The 23156-nt window shown below is 42.0% G+C and overlaps 1 protein-coding gene across 1 annotated transcript; it reads left to right on the top strand.

The window, feature by feature from the left end:
- Positions 1 to 810: 810 nt before the first annotated feature.
- LOC135235067 (uncharacterized) lies at positions 811 to 2422 on the top strand. Its single transcript, XM_064300265.1, has 2 exons — positions 811 to 1294; positions 1380 to 2422. The coding sequence occupies exons 1-2, from the start codon at positions 811 to 813 to the stop codon at positions 2420 to 2422; spliced, it is 1527 nt and encodes a 508-aa protein (XP_064156335.1).
- The last annotated feature ends 20734 nt before the right edge of the window (positions 2423 to 23156 follow it).

Raw genomic sequence — 23156 nt, 5'->3', positions numbered from 1 at the left:
TTTCGATACTACAACAATAGGACACCCTCTAGACACAGTTTTCTTCCCTGTCAAATTAATGTTATAGGAACAAAACAGAAACCTAAGTGTGTGGCACATATATGAAGATTAAAAATAGTTTTAGAAACAACAGCAGCTACTGGAACAAGAAAAAAGCATGTAACCAAATTATCTATACAATCTTTTCATGTCTGTTCATAACTGTAGGCTATAGTATTGTGCATCAGCAACCTTGTTTCTCTGGGTTCACATACAGGACCATCCCTAACAAAATAAAATGAAACCGTTTATAAGACTGCACATAACATCCAAATCCAAACCTTTAATCCCTTGTTGATTTCATTATCAGGGTATATTTGCAACAAATACAAGTGGATGCGTCTTGTCCTGTCTTGGTGACGGTTTATGGGTATATAATCAAAATAAGCCAATCAAACTAAATAAATTCACTAACTTTTATTACACTACCAGGATGGTAGAACGTCTGTTTGTCACAAAGTTCATATTAAACCCTTGATGTGTTGAAAAAGTCTGTTGTCATTATATAATATCAATTCCATCTATGTCAATCAAAGTTAATTCTCGCAACATTTCTCTACTGCCATTGTTTATTGCAAGAAGACTACCCAGGTTCTTGAGTGATGCATTCTGTGTCTTTTTTAAGCCAGTAGGAATAAAGAGTAGGAAGTAGGAATCAAACTGTCAGGTACTGACTGGCATGTCAGCGTGGTGCCATTGTATCGCTGCCTGGACAGGAGTTCACTGGCACGCATCAGCGCCACCGGAGGCGGAGCCAATCACGTCCAGGCGATGGCCTGCTGCCCCGCCACTCAATCCCACTCCCCCACTCCCCCGCTCAATCCCACTCCCCCGCTCAATCCCACTCCCCCGCTCACTACCACTCCCCCGCTCAATCCCACTCCCCCACTCAAACCCACTCCCCCGCTCAATCCCACTCCCCCGCTCAATCCCACTCCCCCACTCAAACCCACTCCCCCGCTCAATCCCCTCCCCCGCTCACTACCACTCCCCCACTCCCCCACTCACTACCACTCCCCCGCTCAATCCCACTCCCCCACTCAATCCCACTCCCCGCTCACTACCACTCCCTCACTCAATCCCACTCCCCCGCTCACTACCACTCCCCCGCTCAATCCCACTCAATCCCACTCCCCCACTCAAGCCCACTCCCCCACACACTACCACTCCCCCACGCAAGACCACTCCCCCACTCAATCCACTCCCCCACTCACTACCACTCAATCCCACTCCCCCACTCACTACCACTCCCCACGCAAGACCACTCCCCCACTCAATCCACTCCCCCGCTCACTACCACTCCCCCGCTCAATCCCACTCAATCCACTCCCCCACTCAAGCCCACTCCCCCACTCACTACCACTCCCCACGCAAGACCACTCCCCCACTCAATCCCACTCCCCCACTCACTACCACTCAATCCCACTCCCCCGCTCAATCCCACTCCCCCGCTCACTACCACTCCCCCGCTCAATCCCACTCCCCCACTCAAACCCACTCCCCCGCTCAATCCCACTCCCCCACTCAAACCCACTCCCCCGCTCAATCCCACTCCCCCGCTCAATCCCACTCCCCCACTCAAACCCACTCCCCGCTCAATCCCACTCCCCCGCTCACTACCACTCCCCCACTCCCCCACTCACTACCACTCCCCCGCTCAATCCCACTCCCCCACTCAATCCCACTCCCCGCTCACTACCACTCCCTCACTCAATCCCACTCCCCCGCTCACTACCACTCCCCCGCTCAATCCACTCAATCCCACTCCCCCACTCAAGCCCACTCCCCCACACACTACCACTCCCCCACGCAAGACCACTCCCCACTCAATCCCACTCCCCACTCACTACCACTCAATCCCACTCCCCCACTCACTACCACTCCCCCACGCAAGACCACTCCCCCACTCAATCCCACTCCCCCGCTCACTACCACTCCCCGCTCAATCCCACTCAATCCACTCCCCCACTCAAGCCCACTCCCCCACTCACTACCACTCCCCCCACGCAAGACCACTCCCCCACTCAATCCCACTCCCCCACTCACTACCACTCAATCCCACTCCCCCACTCACTACCACTCCCCACACGCAAGACCACTCCCCCACTCAATCCCACTCCCCCACTCACTACCACTCCCCCACGCAAGCCCACTCCCCTACTCAATCCAACTCCCCCACTCCCCCGCGCAAGCCCACTCCCCCACTCAAACCCACTCCCCTGCTCCCCCACTCAAGCCCACTCCCCCGCTCTCCCACTCAATCCCACAATCCCCTGCCCACCTGCACTCCAGTCCTATTTCCCCGGAGATCCCCGGCCACAGAAACTCTCACTCCAATCAGCCGCCCGCCATCCCTCATTTACACTCTGGCGGCTTAAAGTAGCCATAAATAAGGCGTGGGACGTGCGAACGTTTGTCATGTGATGCCCCGGCCGCCATGTATCTCCCATTTTAGGGCCTATATCTCTTCTTTATGGGCCCTGTCCCGGGACTGGCAGTGTGCAGAATGATGGCAACAAATAACTCTGGGTTAATAACGGGCCCTGGGCCCACCAGCGATGATGGAGAACCCCCCACTCTGGGAACACACTTTTAAGCTTCCATTTTATTAAACAACAGAGCCGCCCATTAGCTGCGCCGAACCTACGTGGCGTCAGACCGCCCGGAGGAACGTCAGGTGGGAGGAAAAAAAAGAGGGGGAAAAAAAACAGAAAAGTTAATTACGTTTTAACTATCGCATAGATCCCGGTGTCTGCCCGGGGAGAGAGAGTAGGCCGCGGTAATGAATCGCTGGCACTCCGCGGCGGGCATCCCGAGAAAGCGCGAAAGCGCGCACAGGACCATCTGCGGACCTCCTCGCCTCCCAACCTGCCAGGTGGCGCCCACACCAGCTACCAGAGAACCAAATTACTTGAAGACCGAATGAATGGATTCCTAATGTCCCCAGGTGGTAGAATACCGTCGGTCAATAAACATAGTGATTGACTGTCATCTCTCTCTATTATTACTTTTTATTTCGCAGGCTATTGAAAGGGTATTCATCCTGCTTTGCGCCCATACATTTTATTTCCCTTTGGACGTTTCATCAGATTGACCCGTGCCGAAGGTGATGCGCCGCTTTCTAATCGAGGCGGCCTAATTTCCGCTTCCCGTACCTGAGAGAGCCCGTTTCCGAGCCGCGGGTCCGTTTCTAGCATGGGCGCGTACACCTGGGCGTCGGAGGAAAGTTCCCCGATGATTACGAATCAGTCACCGCTCCTCCGGCCAGCCAAATGAGCCGCTCCCCGTTTTCTGACGAGCCCCGAGCACAATACGACTGGACACACGACAGTAAATCCCATCCTCTTCCCCCCACAAACAACCATTTCCTTTGAAAACACTCACCAATTCCTTTTGGAAATAATTGCCCGCGGTCCAGGAAAGTGACGACCATTACTTAGGTGTAAGTGCATACACGCTGCGCATCCTAAGGTTTGCTGGGCCTTCGATGAGAATCGTAAATCCCCAATGGCCTGATGCAGAGTCCCCTCCTGCCATACGTTCAGTAGGCCTTTAAGTCCCTTCGCCCACCATTCCCAGGCGCAGGGGAGTGGGGGCCGAACGCAGTTAGAATGCAGAGGGGAACGCTGATGGGACGCGTGATATGCGACCGCGCTAATCCAACGAGACAACGCAGCCAGGCTGAGATGGATTGCGCGTGCAGACGGGGCCCGTCCACTTGTTGAGGCGGAGAAGCCCGTTGGTTATAACGCCTGGTGTGATTGATCACCTGAGGTCAGCGGCATGCTAATGCGGCACGGTCCTTCTTGCAAGGCTTCGGCTGTAGCGACACTTTCCTTGTAAACAGGGCCGCCTGCATTCACAGGCATGATATTAAATGCAAGTGTACAATGTCGGTGACATCGTCTGTGATGTCACACCATTATTCCAGCTTATAAAGTATTGCAAGTATTACAGTAAGTAACTGTAAATTATTTTTTTTAGCCTGTAATTTTTAGCCAGCTAGTTTTTAACCTGATCATAAAAAGGTTTTACATAGAAAAGTACAGTCAGATAAATTTGACAGCTGAACAAAAGGAAAGAAAGTGGTAGCCAGATAAAATATTTTGATGCTTACATGGATAAACTTGCTGGCTTGTAAATGAAAATTGAACTGACATTACTTGCTAGGACAAATAGTAATAAGTATCTAAAAACACAAATTAAATGAATGCCTTTTTAAATAATGCCTATGAAACTTAGAGTTAAAAGAAAAATGCCCAGCAGAGTGACATGCCAACAGGGCTGGGGGTTGAATGCATCTCATTCAACAGTGATGCCCCAGGTTGTACTTCCATGCTGCAAAATGAATTCCCTTAGCAGCAGAACCATGGTGCCAGTGTCACCTGCTCCTCTTTTAAAGCAGGCATAAGAAAATGCAAAATACAGGCCAGGGAGAAACCAACACTTATCCTTAACTTTGACTTATAAAGAAAATGCAAGAGGAAAAACTAACACCCATTTAATTGTGTTAAATTTAAAAGACGACAGTAGAATGGAATCCAGTGCCTCAATAATTGTCATATTCAACATCAGTGAACAAAAACAAGCAGGACACAATAGCACAAATCGAAAAACTACTGTAGCGCTCCCACAATACAATTTATTTACATGTTCACACACACACACACACACACACACACACACACACACCTGTGTGCAAGCAAATAAATTATTATTTATTGCTTTCAAATAAAGAGTCCAGAAAAACAACACTGATTCCGAACTACATTATGCATGAAGCCCTTAAGAATTGATTAACATGACAAAGTTTAAAGCACTGTGACCCACACTGGTAAGAGATAAATGATTCAGAATGCTTTGTAATTATATTCTGTGTTTGTGATATTTAGTGTTTACTTGCACGAGAGGCCAGTCCACTTCACAATCAGGCCAAGGCATTTTTAATGACAGTGTCTAAAACAAGGCTGTGTCGATGCAGGGTGATTTTTCAGCAAGCGGAATTAGGCTCTGAACCACACATCACAGAGCCTGACAGGGAAGAGAGCGGTAAGAGGAAAAAATAGCGGGTCAGTGAAAAGCTGCGTCTGGTCAAAACAGGTTTTAATTGAACGGACGAAAGTGACCGCCCTCCGGCCCGTCAACGCCGTCCGAAGAAATCGAGGTGAGGCGCCAGGGCGCCGTCAGACAGGGGGATTTAGAAGACACCGTCAACCTCAAGAGAATCCCTTATTTTTTTGTGGCTGATAGTGGACATCTGAAAGCATCTAGTTTGATATTTTAAGTCCTCAAAAACCCTTGAGTGACGGTCTCTAAAGTCTCGCAGTGATGGTTCTCAGCGGGGGATAACCATACCTGTGAAGAGGCATGAATATTGACACGGCCGTGTTCCTGTCATCCCATCGGGACAGAGAGCGGGATTAAGGGGCTAATGCGGCTCTGACAGAGAAGCATCACGGGACACAACACGGGTTTGCATGTCATTCCAAATGCTACCATCACGTTGCTATTACAATGCTCCCCTGTCAAGCTAAACTTCCAGAAGAGAGCATTTCATCCTCTCTGCAATAATCAGCTTCAGACAAGAAATGAAATTTGAAGGAGGTTTCACATAGTAATGATACAAAACTTTGAGAAATTTTCTCCTAATGATTTTAATTTTTTGTAATTGTTCCCATGTGCATTTTTTTTTTTTTAAATTTTACACGCCCAATTCTCTCCCTAATTCTGAATGTCAAATTTCTCTCAGCATGTGCTGCCTATCCCACCCTGAAGAATGACTGCCACCTATTTCTGATTCATCAGCTGATCACAGCACAGTGCTGGAGTTCCCAGTAGGTCTGATTTGCTTGACAAGCAGCAATAATATGCGGCTAAATGGAGATGGTTTACAAAAAATCTTGAGGCTTTAACAATATGCACCAAGTATGACTGAGGATCTGAAAGTGCATCTGCGCTTTCCAGCAATAGCCATGTCCGTACTGGTCAGACTGACATGAAAAAATCAACACTTTTGACTTTTTAAATATATCTGTCTATGTGCTTTTGTGGTGCACATAGATATGCTCCAACAGTGTAATGTTTTCAACACAATCACATAATATGTGAAAAACACACATCAGACTGTACTCCAGTGCAGTATGAAAGCAGGATCAGTCCCACACTGAGGAAGTGTAAAGCTCCAAGCTGTGCTGCTGGCCAGCTTGAACTCTCTCAAGCTTTAGATTTCCAGCTGTACTAAAGGGGGGGGGGGGGGGTGTTTAAACAGAAAGGCTTTTTTCCCCCCGTAAACCACACAGTAGGCCTATCGCAGGGGAGGTGAGGGGTAATTTACAGCTGCTATCCATGGTTTATGCATTGTCCAACAACCTCCAGTGTTTCAACAGAGCCACCAGGAGGGCGTGGACATCTTCATTTGAGCTCCAGGCCGTAAACCGGCGAAAAGCAAATGAAAGATGTTGCTTTTCCTTTCGTTTATGGCTCCATTATAGAGTCGCTCCCATAGCACCACTTGGCCTGTAGATCTTGCCTTTCCTGGGTCAATGTCCCCTCTCTCCATCCATCTGTTTGTTTGTTCAAAGGATGGCAGTTTTATTTCAGGCCATGAAGGCCACGCCACAGAGGGATTGTGGGAAACCGAAACACTTTTCATCCATACCAGTCACTGAATTGCACCTTTATTGTCTGTTTATAAATATATTTTTTTTAAATATACTGTATATTATATATCTTTTTTTATATAAATATATTTCTTTATACACACACAGACGGGTGACAAACAAAAGAAAAAACCTGAATAAATGAGTGGAGAAACATAACGAAGGCAGATGCTTCCGTACAGGTGTACTGCATGATACAATTAAGCAATTAATATCATATCATGCTCTGTGGCATGTATAAAAATGCTGAGCAGGCCCAGTTGACCTCGGTTTTGGATTAAGATCTAAGTGACTTTGACAGACGGTACATTATTGGGGCACGGATGGCAGGAGCTTACGTCACAATGACTGCTCAACTGGCGGGTGTTTCAATAGGAAGAGTGACTAAAGGGACATCTATATTTTGATCTATGGAAAAGACATCAGAGGGATATTATAGTACGGTTTCAGTGAATAAACCACTCATTATAAAGAATCATATACATTTGAGAGTTCAGTGGTGCAAAAATCATTGCTTCAGAGGTAAACATACTGCCTTTTTACTTCCGAAAATCTCTAATTTAGACTTAGTAAAACCTTACTCCACATCTCAGTTGTCCAGTTTTGATGTATTAGTGCAAATTTTCTCCTCTTTTGTTTATTTCCTTTTCTCAGTAGAGACTTTTTGGCAGCTACACATCCTTTCAGACCCACAGCATTGAGTCGTCTTCTCACAATGGAAGAACTGGCAGAAACACCTGTGGATTTCTTCAGATCTGAAGCAAGAGAGGAGCCTGATTTGTTTTCCCTATCTCTCAAAGATGTAATCTTTAAGTATTGTCATTGTGATGGTGATAGTTTTGGTGGTCTGCCAGTTCTTGCAGGGTTGTTACAGTAGGAGTCCTATTTTCTCTGTATCTTGCCATTATGAATTCAAACTCAAGTTTTGTAAACTTTTTTCCACTTATTTTCCTTTGACTTTCACCTTACTTATGCAGTTGAATTATATCTTATCTCATCAGAAATATATCAATAGGCATTTTAGATGCACATGACAAAGAAATCTTCTAGGCAGCTAAGGTGTGATTGGGGATTTGTTTGAATGTTAGAGACACTTTTGAAGGAAAATAATTCTAACAATGTCACTAACACTTCTGGGAACAACTTTTGTTGGGAGGATGCAGTTGTATTTTGTTTGTTGATTAGAAGGATGGAATAATTATTGTGGTAGTAGGGTGCACACAAGGGAGAGCAGAGAAATACTGATATTTGATATTAAGGTTTTTCTGTAATTTTCAGTTTAATATAAGTTTCCTGCATTATTCGCTGGCACTGAAAAATAATGAGTGAATGGCTGATTTGACTGGTAATTGAAAAATGAAATGGTGGTTTCTGACTTTTGCACAGCACTGTACAGTGTGGGTGTGTGTGCGTGTACATGTGTGTGTGGGTGTGTGTGAACATTATTTATGGGTATACATTGCCACCTTCTCCCCTTCCTTTATGTCAGCTGTTCCCATCCCTTTCGCTCCGCATCTCCATCTACATGTTGTATTACGTGTTTTTAATCGTCTCTGGTGAGGGGTCAACAACCTTGTCGGTCCGAAACACAGGAATCTGAATCTGATAATGAAACATGTATATACATGGACAGACCATGACTGACTTTTAGGGACTATTCAACAGCAGTTGGGGGCGAAAAACAACTAGATGAAAAAAAACTAAAACATTTAGGTAGAATCATAAAAAAGAATGAATGTCATTCCACACTTCCTGTTACATCTCCCCAATCACAAAAACAATTCAGAGTATGTTTTCTCTCTGCCTTTTAATATATCCAAGTGCCAAAATGATGACCAGCCAAATTGATTGGACTCAAAAGCAGGTTGACCTCTCTCTGCCCAAGTGACTATACCTCTGCCCAGACTCAAGTGAGCAATGACCTATTGATAAGGGAGGTCAAGCAATTACCAGCCTTGATTATTAATGTCTCCTCTAGGACCCGCACCATTAGTTTATAGCCTTTGTCTTGCAGCCCTGCAGTAATCTTCCACCTGAGATATGAGAAACTCCCCAGTGGCCCCTGCCTCGTCAATTAGCATGGCCTCTTCACTCTGCCCTTAACGGAAATGCCATCATTTTTCTTGCCACTGCAAAGCTGCAGTTTGTTCATGCTGAACAATCAATAGCCATCTGGATGAAAGGAATAGAGAGACAGAGGTAGACAGAGACAGAGATCTCATTCTGTGTACTGTCTCTTTGCATATTAGAAATCAAACAGGAGATATTTATGAAGAAGTCCTGCGTGGGTGATTCAAAGAATTCAAAAGCATTAATTTTCCTTTGTCAAAGGACTGGTAGGTGCTTTTATCAAAAAATGGTAACTTCCATAGCTCTTAAAGGGAAGAAGGGATGTTTGTATATTGTCTGTGTCTGGGTTCATTAGATCATATGATCTACTCTGATGTCTTGGATGACTTCCAGATGGTCATCAGATGCAAGTTTGGCTCTGTCCCCTGCTGTCTCTAAGCCAGCAGAGGGAGTTTGGGGTTAATATTTAACACTAGATGGGCCACAGGCCATGCCATCAGGCTATACATTATTTATACATACAATTTAGTCCAACACTGTAAATACAATACCCTCATCCTTCCATGACTTTTCTTTTCTGATCAAGCACTATCTAAACTAATTTTGCACATATAATCACTCAAACTTCATTAATTTCAACCATGTACTGAAGCTGAAGAAGATTTTGGGTATGAATAACTGTGGGCATTGTAACTCTGTGGAGATAATGCCTCAGAGGTACAGTACCTTCAGTTTTTCACTGAAACTGAGAATATGAATTAACCCTGAAAACGAAGTGTCAGGTCAGCAAATGCAGTCAGAATAAGAATGAAGATGACTGCGTGGAGCAATCGATTTCTGGATTTAATGAGTAAGTGGAGAGAGATAGTGTGTGTGTGTGTGTAAGCAATGGAACCCAAGGGAAAGCATACTGAATTTATTATGACTGAATAACTTTATTTTGAAAAAATGTTGCACTTATTTCCTTATTTTTTTCATTTTGTGTTTTGCTTAGCACATTTTAGGGCTTTTCTCAGCGCGTCTGGGATATGCCTTAATAGCCTACATTTTTCCCTTAGCCGATATAACAAAACCGCTATAATTTAGAAATAGAAATCGAGAAATTGATTCAGTTGTGTCCTTTATTTCATAATTTGTGATAGTCATGAATCTGTAAGTGCAGTGCAAATCGATGATACAATGACGATATGTAATGCTGGCGCTAATAGGTTAAAAAAAAACAAAAAAAAACGAAACACAGCCTTTCTAATGTTAATACTGTGCTGAAGTCTACATCTGGCTTCCTTCCTTGTTGTAGAGCATCTCAGACAGATTAGTCACTGGGGCCCTAAGAACCATGAAAACCTGTGGACCACATGATCACCTTGTGTCACATGCTGGCATTCAGTTTATTCAGTTGGCCGCAATCCCTTCACTCAACAACTTCACAATGTGGTCCAATTTCATTCTCAACTGATCTTTAATAAGGCGGTATGTGACATAAAACCATAGCTGAATAAAAATGCCAAAAAGTGTTAGTTTTTCTTAAACAGAAATAAATAAATCTGAAAGTTGTGGATGGAATTGTGCGAGGAAACCACAGGGGATTAATGTTAAGGAATGTTTTTTGGTTCTTTATTTCCCTTGCAGTAAATCTGAATTTATGACCAAGACTGTTAGATGAGTTTGGTGCTTGAGTAAGTTGGGTGCAGTAAAGTGCACAATATCCCCACTGGTGCACCACGCATGAGAGCATTTTTGGGGCTATTGAATAAATATAACATCTTTTGAGGATTATTCCAATGTTCAATATACCAAATATATTAGATCGCTTTTCCAAAGTCCAGATATGTACTGAAGCCTAAAGGAAAATGTCTCGCATGCAGTCCTTCCAGCAGTGATAGTTTGTCCGAATATTACATTGCTTCAAATGAGCCCTGTGCCCTTATTCATTAAGTCAGAGAGCTGATTGTGGATCGGTTTTCATCTGACCATATCCTAACCCTGTCTGATCTCAAATCAGCAGTAATTACAGGTAAAAATAACATACATATTACCTTGCCACAATGTCCTCCATGAACATTCAAAAATGTTTGTTTGTTTAGGGAAGGTCAGAATCCAGTCCTGAAAGGCCACAATGACTGCTGGCTTTGGGTATGCTTCAGCACCGAATGTCTCCAAAGAGATGCAATATCACACTTAGCAGCTCTTGGCTGTTGACTCTTATTAAATAGTGACTTTTCCTACACCCTGTGTAGTAATTTTTGCTATAACGTTGCAATGGGAATCATATATTGACTGTGTGTCACGGCTGGCCCAATATGACATTGTGTAAATGTCACTGAGTACAAGAGGTGAAGAAAGGACTTGAAGGATGATGTAAAACATCTTGCAGGTAGGCTGGCATGCATATAAATAAACAATAACTACTTCAGTAGTAACTGTGCACATCAAGTTGAACATATGTTAAGTTAGGAAGAAACTCTGCAACAATAAACATATCAAGGATTAAATGAATTACCCACCTTCCTTCCCAACTATTTGTTGTTTTAAGTCTGTGACAAGCAATCTTATATGTAGAAAACATATAAAGGACAGTGTTTCTTGGTCCATGGTTATACAGTGAGAATAACCTGCAATCATTAATGTCCAAAAGGTATCAGTTCTGTCAGATGACATGGGGAAATATTTTGATCAATTTCTATATTTCCTCATCGGCAAATGTACACAGCAAGTGAACATAGGACAATGCCATTTTCACGAGTGTACTGCACATGGCAAACAACATTGATTTCTAATTTTCCAAATGAATGTATACAAGGCTCATTCAAGTGACGGTACATTATGGTTATTGCTCCTTACTGCCTTCCAGTCTTATATCATTGCATTAGACAAGACATTAACAAACCAGGAAAATGCAATGCCCCGAGTATTCAAAACAGTACATCAAATTATTCTTACTCAGGCCATAGATCCTGCTGGGGGAACTCTGGGAAATAACTGGAGCCTATAAGCTATTTTCAAGAAATTCATTACACATAGTGAAAATTATTATATCTTGCAGCTTCTCAGACCTGGACAAAATGACTGTTTGGAACGGTTTGCTTCTGAAAGGTCAAAATTTGGGAAAGGTCAATATCATTCTATTTAATTCACAATAATATATTCATTCTACATTTAAAAAATGTATGCCTTTGCATAAATATGAGCAGTCAGCCCGTGGGACTTGTAGTCTTTACTTCGGTTCACAGAAGAAGCAGGAGGTGAGGATACCCAGCAGAAATGACAGATTGTAGAGCCAGCTGATGAATGGCAATCTGGGGATAATTTGAAAATGCCCCAGCTATCTCGGGCTTGTCAGAATTTAATCGGGACCTGCTGAAACATCCCGCCACCTGACAGCTTCCAGTTTCGGAAATGATAATAAAACGAGAAAAATAAATAAACGTGTCATCCTTCACAAACCACGCAATGCTCACCTTTTGGCCTGAGCAATTCTTCACTTTTTCCCCATTTATCTAAGCCCCTGAGCAAGGAGGATGAAAGCGTTAGTTAAAAAAAAAAAAAAAAAAACATTTTAATGTCAGGGAGCAGGAACAAATGGAGCTATAGGCCAGGATTCAATCAATATTTGACCTTACCTTTAACTTAACAACGAATAGAGGAGTTACTTTTCAGGGCTTGCGGTGTTCAATTTTTGATCATTACAAAACTTGCCCAACTATTTGTGAAAAATATCACTTACGTGTGATTGTGAGCCAAACTTCATTAAGTTCTGGCCAGGTTGATATCTCTAAATAAATAAATAAATAAATAAATAAATAAATAAATAAATAAATAAATAAAGTTTATGGAAATGTCTACAAAACTGCTTTCAATTTCCATCAAATAAGGAATTCATTGTAAAGTTATTTTAAAAACGTCCATAGATTATATTAGCATTTTCCAGATTATATGAATTGATATACTGATTCATTAATTGATATATACAGTATATATATATATATATATATATATATATATTATATATATATATATATTCACAGACACAGATACACACACAGTAGATATACCGTAGATAAACAGATAGACAGACGCACATGGCTTTTATGGGTCGACTGAATCCAGGTCTTAGTGTGAGGCCAACCCAACCACAAAGGCCTGCTGATCAGTTCTGCTCGTTTACTGGATGAGGCTGAGCATCTCGCAGTATCCATCATACGGTCTGAGCAGAGGGCTGAATGAGGCGGCTGATAATCATAGAGTGCAGATGGTAGGCGTTGGGTCCAGCGCTCTGCCTGTGGACGCGAAGCCCGGAAACGGGCGGCGTGAGGACAGCCCCGCAGCGATCGGCAGTGAAGGGCCAGCGAAGCGCCGGCTCTTTCCAACAGGAGTTACGATGCACGCTAACGGAATGGCCACAGAGTGTTGACACGGCTCCTCCTGATAGTGGGTGTAACGATGTTTCCCTTAGCCTTCGTCGCCAGCTTTCAGGTTTTTAAACACGATTTCGGTAAGACAACACCGACCCCTCAATTGTCTGCAATTCCCTGTGCTCCTGGCGTCTGAAACCAGGCCTGTGATGTCCCCCACTTTTAGCGCCGAGGTGCATGTTCTGTGCTGTAGTTAATGTGTTTAGCTTTGTAGCCGGTTGAGGCACTAAAGCATTTGAGCCCTCAGCCACATGCTCCTCCTCCTTCGCTCTTCTATTAGGTCATGGAGCAGCACAAGCTTATCACGAGCTGAATGCAGCAGGATGGAAAGGCCTGGCTCATAATGACCACTGGAGAGTATTGGATTCTCTGTTATGTGGGGCTAATGGGTTCTCAATATCATTGCCTTGTGCCCCTGGGTTGTGATCGTTTTTAAGACAGTTAAAATTGGAACTGGAACAAAATAGTCCATCTATTTTCAGGCTCCAGTTATTAAAATAAAGGCATAAACATAAGTTTGTTTGACAGTATGAAAGTTCAGGATTGTGGCAGCACTGCTCCAAGTCAGTGGTTTCCAGATTTAAGCCAAATGAGAAGTGCATAGACCTTTCAAACACAATCATTTCCTCCTGTGCACAAGTTGCAAAATCTAGTTTTAGAATTGATACGATTTCTATCACGAAGACTTATCATTCATTCAATTCATAAAGTCTACAAGACAATTTTTTTTGTCTTCGGCTTTCATAATATTAAGTAACTAGCTAGCAAGATTTGCAGCATGCTCAAATTGCATTGCTAAAAAAAATACAGTTACCATGGTTCTGTTTTATTTATTTCATTTGGTTTACATGTACATTGCTAACGGTTTTGTCTTTGATGGAGTGCATCTTGTCACTGAATGTAACCATAATGCAGGCAGGAGCACTGGGCATCAACATTGCTGACAGCAGCCATCAAACATATGACTGCAACAACTGACAAGGACGCATTCCAGAATCTTACACATTGTCACACTTTGGTTCTCCCAGCATTAAGATTTGAGTTATCATCCAAAACTGCTGAAATTCATGGAAAGCACAAAAAACCGAGGAAATCAAGAAAATGGCTAAAGTTTTCATTGATACAATTGAGACCCCAAATAATTCAATTTAATTGTTTAATTTGAAAATAATCAAAAAATAACAGCAAATAATCGATCATTGGCTAATCATTAACAACCCCAATACTTGCAAAATACATTTTAAGTAAAATAAATAAATAAATAAATATTCCATACATTTTCAAACCAGTCCATAGAGCTTAAAGCAATTTTCACTTGTGCTGTAGGAACTCTGAGTAAGCGAGCAGAGGCTGACTATGGGTGAACCATGGAGAGCGGAGATCGCAGCGATGGAGGACAAGCAGGATTTTCCATGCTCGAAAGTGCAATTACTTCTTCAAAGTGAGTCTTAATGCGCTTTGCCACTTTGCATGTGCGTGAAATGCACTGCGGGCCCTGGTGCTCAGCTCAGTCACAGGCACACTGCAGGACAGCTCTAATTCAAATTTAAATAATTCACAGAGGAAGAAAGGTCATCAACAAACCCTGTTTAACCAGCTGGTAATAGATTGGCTAATGCTCCACGGGATGAAGGAAATTCGCTCTTATAGTACACAGGAAAATGTGCTGCGTCGGATGTACTGCAACAGCCATTATACCAGTCCGCGAGGAAATGAATGTACTCTATTAGAGCAAACAGAAGCCAAGAGTTTGTTTTGCAGTTTTGCATGTATATCTGCGAAAAAGGTGCATGCACAAGCGTGTGTGTGTGTATGTATGTGTGAGCTTTTAATTTTTGTACATAAGAAATGTTGTTGACCGTTTAAAGACAAAATAAGACCACATAATTAACAATATATGTATACTGCATTGTTTCACAAGGTTTCTCCCATGCATTGTGAAAGGAAAATCTGTACAGCACAAGTTTATATTCAGGTAATATTCTCAATTAATGTAGCACTGAATCACAGTAACAGATGACTCCTAGGAAAATAAATTGAGTTACATGCTATATGGATTGAACAATACCTTATTTTCCTCCCATGGTCATGTACAAAACCAATTTTTGTTTATTTTCTGTTATCAAAAATGTACAGAATTGCATTTAACCACCTTTAGGACAAACTGAAATCACAGCGCAAAAGAACTCTCCCGCTCTGAATTAGAATTCCACAAGCCCCCTTTGCCTGAAAAATTATCGGCTATCAGCTTATAGCCAAACCATAGAAAATGGAACAATTGAAAAAGCAAATTGGATTTCTGTTGGTTTTCAACAGCAGTAATGAGTCATACCTCCTCCTAACCCCCTCGCACATCCAGCATCTCCATTCATCCCCACCCCACTGTTGTTTTTTTTTTAATTTTATTTTTATTTTTTAGAAACAATAACAGTTGTAGCGATTGTGTCAGCATCCTTGGGTGAAAAAAATCTCTGATGTGGCTTGACAGAGCTACACAATTAAAGGATGGGCAAAACAATGAACATCAATCAATGAATCAATGTTAACAACTCAAGTCAATGCTTGAGAAATGAATCAATGCTCACCCACATAACTTAAGGAATTTTAATGTTTTTTCCTCCTTCAGCTCGGTGGCCCCTACAGTGCGCCACAGTAAATGAATTCAGACTCCCCCAAAGTGAAGGTTAGATTATGTCAGAGGCCATCCTGAAATAAAACACGGTTGGGTACTCGGCTTTGCTCAATGGTCATGCAGTCTACTTCTTCAGCAGCCAAAGGTAGCAAAGAACAGAGGAGGAAAGAGTAGGCTGTATTTCCACAGCTGCCTATTTTCTCTCTCTCCCAGAATGATAATATTGCAATAAATGTCATCCAAAATAGAATTTTTCCGATAAAGATAGGAAATTATATGTCGGAGAAGGAGCCTCTTGGCCTCTTCAATGATTTGATTGATTGTTACATTTCTGAAGAAGCCGAGTGTCAAGGTATCATGATCCCTAAAGAAAGACCATTTATACCTGGAGCTTTCATTGCTGGTATCAAAAGACTTTTACTTGAGGGAAAATAAATTGAGTTATTTTTTTCTCTATCGAAATCCCTGAGCCCGACAGTGAAAATACTCTTATTTTCGTTGAAGTTAATTCTTCTTTGCTAAACAGAAAAGTTTCAGTCCCAAGCCTTTTTCCAGAAGAACTGAGGGGTAAAGGGATGGGAATAATCCATCTATTATCATAAAAATCTTTCCACTGCAAATGACCAATTTTTTTGTATGGTTCCCTCACGTTTGTGTGTGCTATATATTACTTTTGTGTGTGGAAATCCATCAATCTGTACAATATGGCTGTTTGAAAATACATACTTGTCTACAGAATGATAAGTAGCATATTTTAAAATGCACATAATTCATGGTGGGTAAACGTTGAGTGGACAGATATTTCACTTTTCAGAAGTCCATTCACACACAAGATACACAGGAAAACTCAAACTTCTCAAGTTCAACAGTGAAACACACAGCTGACTAACGTAGTCAAGACAAGGCTTCAAGCATTTGCGTATTAAGTTGATACTTTCGTGTTCTGATCCAGGAATGGGTGTAAAAGGTGTGTACTAGGGTTGGGTAAAGGATCTGGTAACCATTATGGCAGCAGTGCCCATACAACCGGTACCTGCTGGACTGAATCATAGCGCAGCAGATTTCGGTGCCTCATAATGCCTGAGCTGCTGATTGAAATATCCACAGTTTGGCACTGCCATATGGTGAAATGGGAGCAACAGGCAACAGAAGCATTGCTCACCCAGGGCCCTACCGCACGCTTTCACTGGCTAATGTTACACGTGCTCTGTTGACTCAGTCAGTGACTGCAGGTACCTTAGCAAGCTAGCTAACGTTAAACTCGGCCGAAATGCCAAAAGTGATACTGCATAAATTATAAGTATAAAGTTCAAGCAATTATATAAAAAAAGGCTATTCACTTAAGGTAAAGCTTCCAACCAAATTTCCTTTATCTAGCCTTTATAAATACACATAATGCAAAGCTTGACTGGAATTTGTGTTGTGGTGGTAGTTTGAGTGAGATTATGGGGAACAAATGATTTCAAAAGGCTGAAGATCATATTCTGTTACATTTACTGAGAGAGACAAACGGGTTTCCAAGAGTGTATACATGCGTACACCGTGTACAGCTTAACACAGAACTGCTCCAAGCCTTTACAGAATGTCTGTAGTTACACAACTGAAAGTACTGTAATTATGGCCATCCGATAATACAAGTTGTGTTAAAGTGCCAACCCCTCTAAACGTAGGTTACAGAGTTCCTTTAAACAGCATGCTAAACGAGCCAAGGGTGCACTGTAGCGTGATTGGCAGGAGTTGAGCTGGTCATTACGGGCGCCTGCTCCCAGGGGCACTTTCAAACGGACCATTACCTGCTTGTAAAGCGCTCTCGCTAATTAATTCAGGGAGATGTGCACCATCCATGTTCCTGTGTGCGTGTGCCTGTGCGTGTGCGTGTGCGTGTGCGTGTGCGTACACCCGTGCATGCATACGCAAGCCTTCCCTACTAAGAAGTCCTCTTATTCAGACAGATGGCTGAGCAAAAGCAATGTGACAGGTAGAAGTAGCAAGGCACTCAGGTTCCTTAGGTGATCATTAATGTCAGATGTTAACATGCAATTTCCACGCCTTCCGATGTTAGTGGGGGCTACAGAGAATGCCTCGGCATGCGATCACGGTGACATTTGCTATAAATCCGCCCCCCATAATGCTGCACCCAGCTTTACGGGTGTTGTGCATAAATGTGTCGTTTATTGACCAATGCCACACTTACGCAATTAGGGAGCATTTCCGCCCTGCAATACACAATCGCCAGAGTCACAGTGGACAATCCTACCACAGTGCAAAGCAGAGGTGGGCTCAATTCCATTTCAGTTCAGCGAATTCAGAAAATGTATTTTGTCGTAAAATATTTAATTGAAAAAGTCCCATAGAAAATAAGTCTTGGGGGCCCCTTTGTATACACAGTTTGTTTTGTTTCTGTCATAATCTTAATTCAGGTTGTTGAAAACAGCTTAAATTCTTCCATATTTTTTTTCCCTTGTTGACTGAATCCAGGGCTACTGAAAATCTGTCCATTCATTTTATCCATCCTAAACTTCCAGCGCAATGAGAAAATGAAACATTCCCAAAGGCTGGAGGAAATGGAGAATGCAGTGGACCCTGGGGCCATGTATCTCCCCTGCATCCGCAATGCACAGACCTTCCTCCTCTCCAGGGAGGTACTCAACAATGTGAGATCAGGGAGTCAGCCAGACAACTAGCACAATTCAGTTGGATAGAGTCCACAGATTCCTCAAAATATTTACAGAAGAAGTAAGAGGCTAATTAATCCTGCTTTGTGCAATACCCGCCGAACTGAGAGAGGTAGAGGTGCCTTCTCAACGAGACGACAGCAGGCGTTTTTGCTGGTGAACTAACAGACTGCACAACCTCCTCTTTTCTTTCTTTAATGCATCCTGTTTTCCACTGACAGTGTGAGAACACTTTCCTGCAAATCACTGAAGCTGATTAATGGACTGACTCATGTTGGGGTTTTTTCCCCATTCCTGTAGTTCTAGTGCAGTCATTAATGATTGAATCAAACAATGAATCTGCTACCCAGTGCATTTAGAATACTGGCTAACTTCAATCTGAAAAAGCAACAAAGCACAAGCACGCCATCAAACTTGAGTGTTATAGATCTGCGCTACACCCACTGCCTTGGATTCACTTGGCTGTGTGAATGCGATAAGCAAAGAATTAAAGAGATCACTCTTGTAAACATGATTTTTACTGCTGAAGTTTAATCATACCGATTAATAACTAGTGCCTCTAACTCACCCTACACCTATATATATCAATAATCAAGCTTTCACAAAAGGTGTTATAAAGTACCACAAGTCCCATTAAAAACCTTTCAATTTTGCCACATATCAATTACTTATCAGGCTTGTATTCTCCACATTATTCATGACTGGTTCATCAGGTATTGATGGCAAGAATAAAACATTCCATATTGCGATGTAATGCAATGGTATGTAAATATTTGTTTGTTCATTAAAATAAATTTTGACTCAGTGCTAGCAAAACAACTTAACAGCGTCAACAGTGTCAAACTCTGCATGGCTCATAAATGCTTCATGATATACCATCAAGTTTACTTTGAAATATTCATGAGGTTGATGTACTCATTTATTTTCATAGAAGGATTAAAAGTGGCTTTTACACACACAGCTTCTGCGGATTTAATTATTCATAAGTCTGTTATAGCACTTTTAAGCTCCGAGAAGCAATAACACTAAATTCACTATAGCAGAAAATTAACTAAAATGCACACTTATGCAAACAATCAATTCATTGAAACGCATTACTTTTCAATATAATAGTGATGAGCAGCAGACCCAGCAGATTCTGAATAAAGAGGGCGTGTCTGCTTCCCAGAGTGCCCACTTCTCATGCCTCAAATATAATTTGCTAAGAGTACCAAAATGCCACTGTGGATTCCAGGACGTTTGCCAAGGCAGCACTTGAATTTTCGTGATACAAACCAAAAGCCCTGCAAGATGAGAGACACAGTATTGAGCACTCAGCCAGTAATATGACATCAGAAGCCACGCCAGTCAGAAGGAGATTTATTATTCTTTTCCCATCAACGAGCGTGACTAATTGCTTAATGAAGGCTCAATGAAGGTAATGTGCAGTGAAGGATGAAGGAATGACAACCTATTCTCTGACTAATTTCTGAGTTTTGATAATGATTTACTGTAAGTCAACTCAGAGGCTGCTAAGGGACACGTTTTCCCTGTAGACTCCTCCTGACAGAAGTGCAGGGAAGCGGTCTGCCTCATAAAGATCTCCATGGTCGGCAGGACTATCAGTTGTGAAACCTCATCAACAAACACTCTCTACTCCCTTTTTCTACCTGTCCTTTGTAACCTACAGCGATTACAGAATTTCATAGTGTATTATGTGTTTTATTTGTTACGAATGAAATTTTCTCCAGGCTTAGAGGCTTCGGTACACAGCACAATTCTCAGTGTTGAGTCTTTGGCACAGCCCATGGGGCAGCTGACTGACGCCCACATACAGATCATCCCATGAAGTCGGGGGTTCATTTCCTAACTGTGAAACTTTCTGTACTGTGATCCCATCTCTATCTATAACCCTATCTGCTTCCTCCAACTGAATAAAGTGGACAAAATTTTTTTAAAACTGGCCTACTGTCCACTCTATAATTAGGAAAACATAAAAATAGCCCTTATTTAATGGGGAGAAATGCACTGTTAAAAGTTAGAAGACACTCTAAGGATGCAGGGCTTTTGGTTGGCTCATCCTGATAAGGAAATCTTCTAGTCTGTGTATATGTCTGTGTCTGGGTATGATTTCTGGGCTGAGTCAGAGCTGGTGGCGGACCAAATCCCCACAGGGCGGAATGCAGTTAGCCGTAGCGATTCAGTCAGTGGGCAGTCCGTGCAACCTCATCTGGCAGACGGCAAAGTGAAAAGAAGGAATGCACCATGCAGACACTTAAGGGTATAAGTGTCTTTGGATTGTGAGTGGCACCATCAATATATTTCAATACCTGAAATTATTTATTACAAATTTGTAAATCTTTATAGCCAAACTAAATGAATGAATCTGACATAGCGGTGTGGCTTTATGCAACATTTTCATACATACTGATAAAAAAGAGTCTAACCAAAGCATCCTGAAGGCACTATGATACAAAAATAATATCAAAATATTATCTGTGGTGATACTTTTTGTTTAATTTCATCTCAAAGAAAGAAAATGCAGACTTAGTGCTTCTTTACTATATTGGCTACTGCCAATCAATTTCTGAACTGTCAAATAAAATAAATGAATAAGCTTACATAGTGTATTTTGCAAAGAATTTGTCATGAAATGCTTCACAGTATATGCTGGCCTAAAACCTGACAAAGCAAACCAAAGTGGCAAGGATATTAGCAACGGTAATCCTCCCTGCAAACCTCAGGAGATGCAGTAGGAAAGTCAATCTTTCTCTTTTTCTAATTGAGAGAATGTTTGAAATTGATAAACGCACCACTCCACATTAATGCAGTTTTACTGGTGAGGCTGGCTTCAGTCTCACTAAGTTAGTGTGTTCCTTTTTATTTGAGTAGGCCTGCATACAAAGTACAAATATGGAACAACAGACAACAGCATGTTAGTTGTACTACACTGAAAAATACACTTAAAAAGAAAAAAAGCATAGCGATACCAGAAGAGTCTTTCATTTATCACACCAGCGTGCGACTGGTATTCAATAAGATTGATGGGGGGTTCGTTTGGAAGAAAAATTGAGGGGAGAAAACACTGTTTTAAACTGTGTTTAATAGCTGTCGAAATACAACAGTGAAATACACTGTTGTATTTCAACAGCTATTTCTGAAGTTTTGTGTTCATAGTTTTGAGAAAAGAGGTATAGTTCCAGGAAATATGTGCAAAAATTGAGAAAATGCAACACTTTGGAATCCCACGAACCCCTCTCAAGGGATATACAAAACCCAATTTTCACACTGAAGAGTGGTGTCATTCTTTTAAAAAGTACATTATGTGAAGCAGCCATGAAGTAAAAGCCACTAAAGTACAACAAAATACAAATAATTGGAGGGAATTCATTTTTGAAGATAATGCATTCTGTCTAATAACCCATCAACACCCATCACTGACTCCCAGATAATACACAGATATTATCAAGATCCCTTCTGCTACTTCTCATTGATCAATTACCATGTAGACCTAAGTCTGAATGGACTGCACTGCTTTCTCTTAAAAAACAAAGGTAGAGGAAGACCATGGAGAGCAAAATATTCTTATTTCCCTATAGCAGGGTTTTGCATTGGATTAGGCGTACCAAACACATTCAGATGTTGAAATTTGTTATGTTAAAATGTTCAGATTCCAACCATTGAACTTCTGAATCACATATCATTTGTGTCCAATAAAACATAAAAAGTTGACAACACCTAGTTCTATGTACTAATGTCTCATAATTGATCAACTGTGGTCGAGTTCCTTCAAAATCCCATAGCAACATTTTTTAGAAGGTTTATTTGTGCAAAACCAGTATGATTTCTGATCTAAATCATGGCAGCTCTCAGGACAACCTAAATTTGACCCCATACATGCCAATATGTGAATGTTGTATCTGCAATAAACTATAAATATTCACCTATTACTGTCTCTTTGGACCTTCAAATCAAATTTAATCTCCCCAAACAGTGATGGCAGGTGGTTTGGGCTAGTTTCAAATAAAATCATCTGCGCTCTGTAAACATCGTCACGCTATCTTGACGACGCGTCATCGGTGTCATCGCAGAGCATGTACTGGTGTTAAGACCAGCTCAGAGCACCAGTAAAAGAACATCTTTTTCTCACTCAAACCTATTTACTCTGATAGTTCACATCTGCTCGTTCCCTTGAAGCACTTCAGTCCAACAATTCAACATCCACCTCACAAGGCTGGCTGTTTTAAGGTTTTCATGAATTTCTATTTTTATTTCCAAAGTGGTAAAAAAAAAAAAATAATAATACTGCCCTCAATAGTTTAAAATAGCCACAAAAAATAGCCACAAGACTATGCCGTTGAATAAAAATTGATGAGGGCCTGCAGAGCTGAGCTGGATTAGCTGTTGAGGTTGATGGTCTGCCAGGACACATTAGGCAGTGCCGCTGCTAGAGGCCGTTAGCCTGTTAGCTTGAAGATGACAAGCAGCCCCCTGGGTTCTCTTCAAATATGCATTACTCCTGTCCGGCCACTACCAGGGTCAGCCAGGTTCCTACTCATAAACCGCACCTCGGTCAAAGTCCCAAAAGGAACATCAAGCCAGAGAGAACCAGCAAATGGGGGTGATTTAGAGGTTCTCTCTGAGAGCAGGGGCCATTTTGTGTGATCTATTAATAATATTGCTAACAGTT

The sequence above is a fragment of the Anguilla rostrata genome, chromosome 11 (genome assembly GCF_018555375.3).
Source record: "Anguilla rostrata isolate EN2019 chromosome 11, ASM1855537v3, whole genome shotgun sequence".
Lineage (NCBI taxonomy): Eukaryota > Metazoa > Chordata > Actinopteri > Anguilliformes > Anguillidae > Anguilla > Anguilla rostrata.
The sequence above is the reverse complement of the archived record's forward strand: the minus strand, read 5'-3'. Positions and strand labels throughout refer to the sequence as shown.

What these genes read in the sequence shown, in the direction of transcription:
- LOC135235067 (XM_064300265.1), top strand. Translation starts at nt 811, where the DNA reads ATGGCCTGCTGCCCCGCCACTCAATCCCACTCCCCCACTCCCCCGCTC. An exon ending in CACTCACTACCACTCCCCAC is followed by an intron (nt 1,295 to 1,379) that starts GCAAGACCACTC and finishes CCCCCACTCAAG; the next exon opens with CCCACTCCCCCACTCACTAC.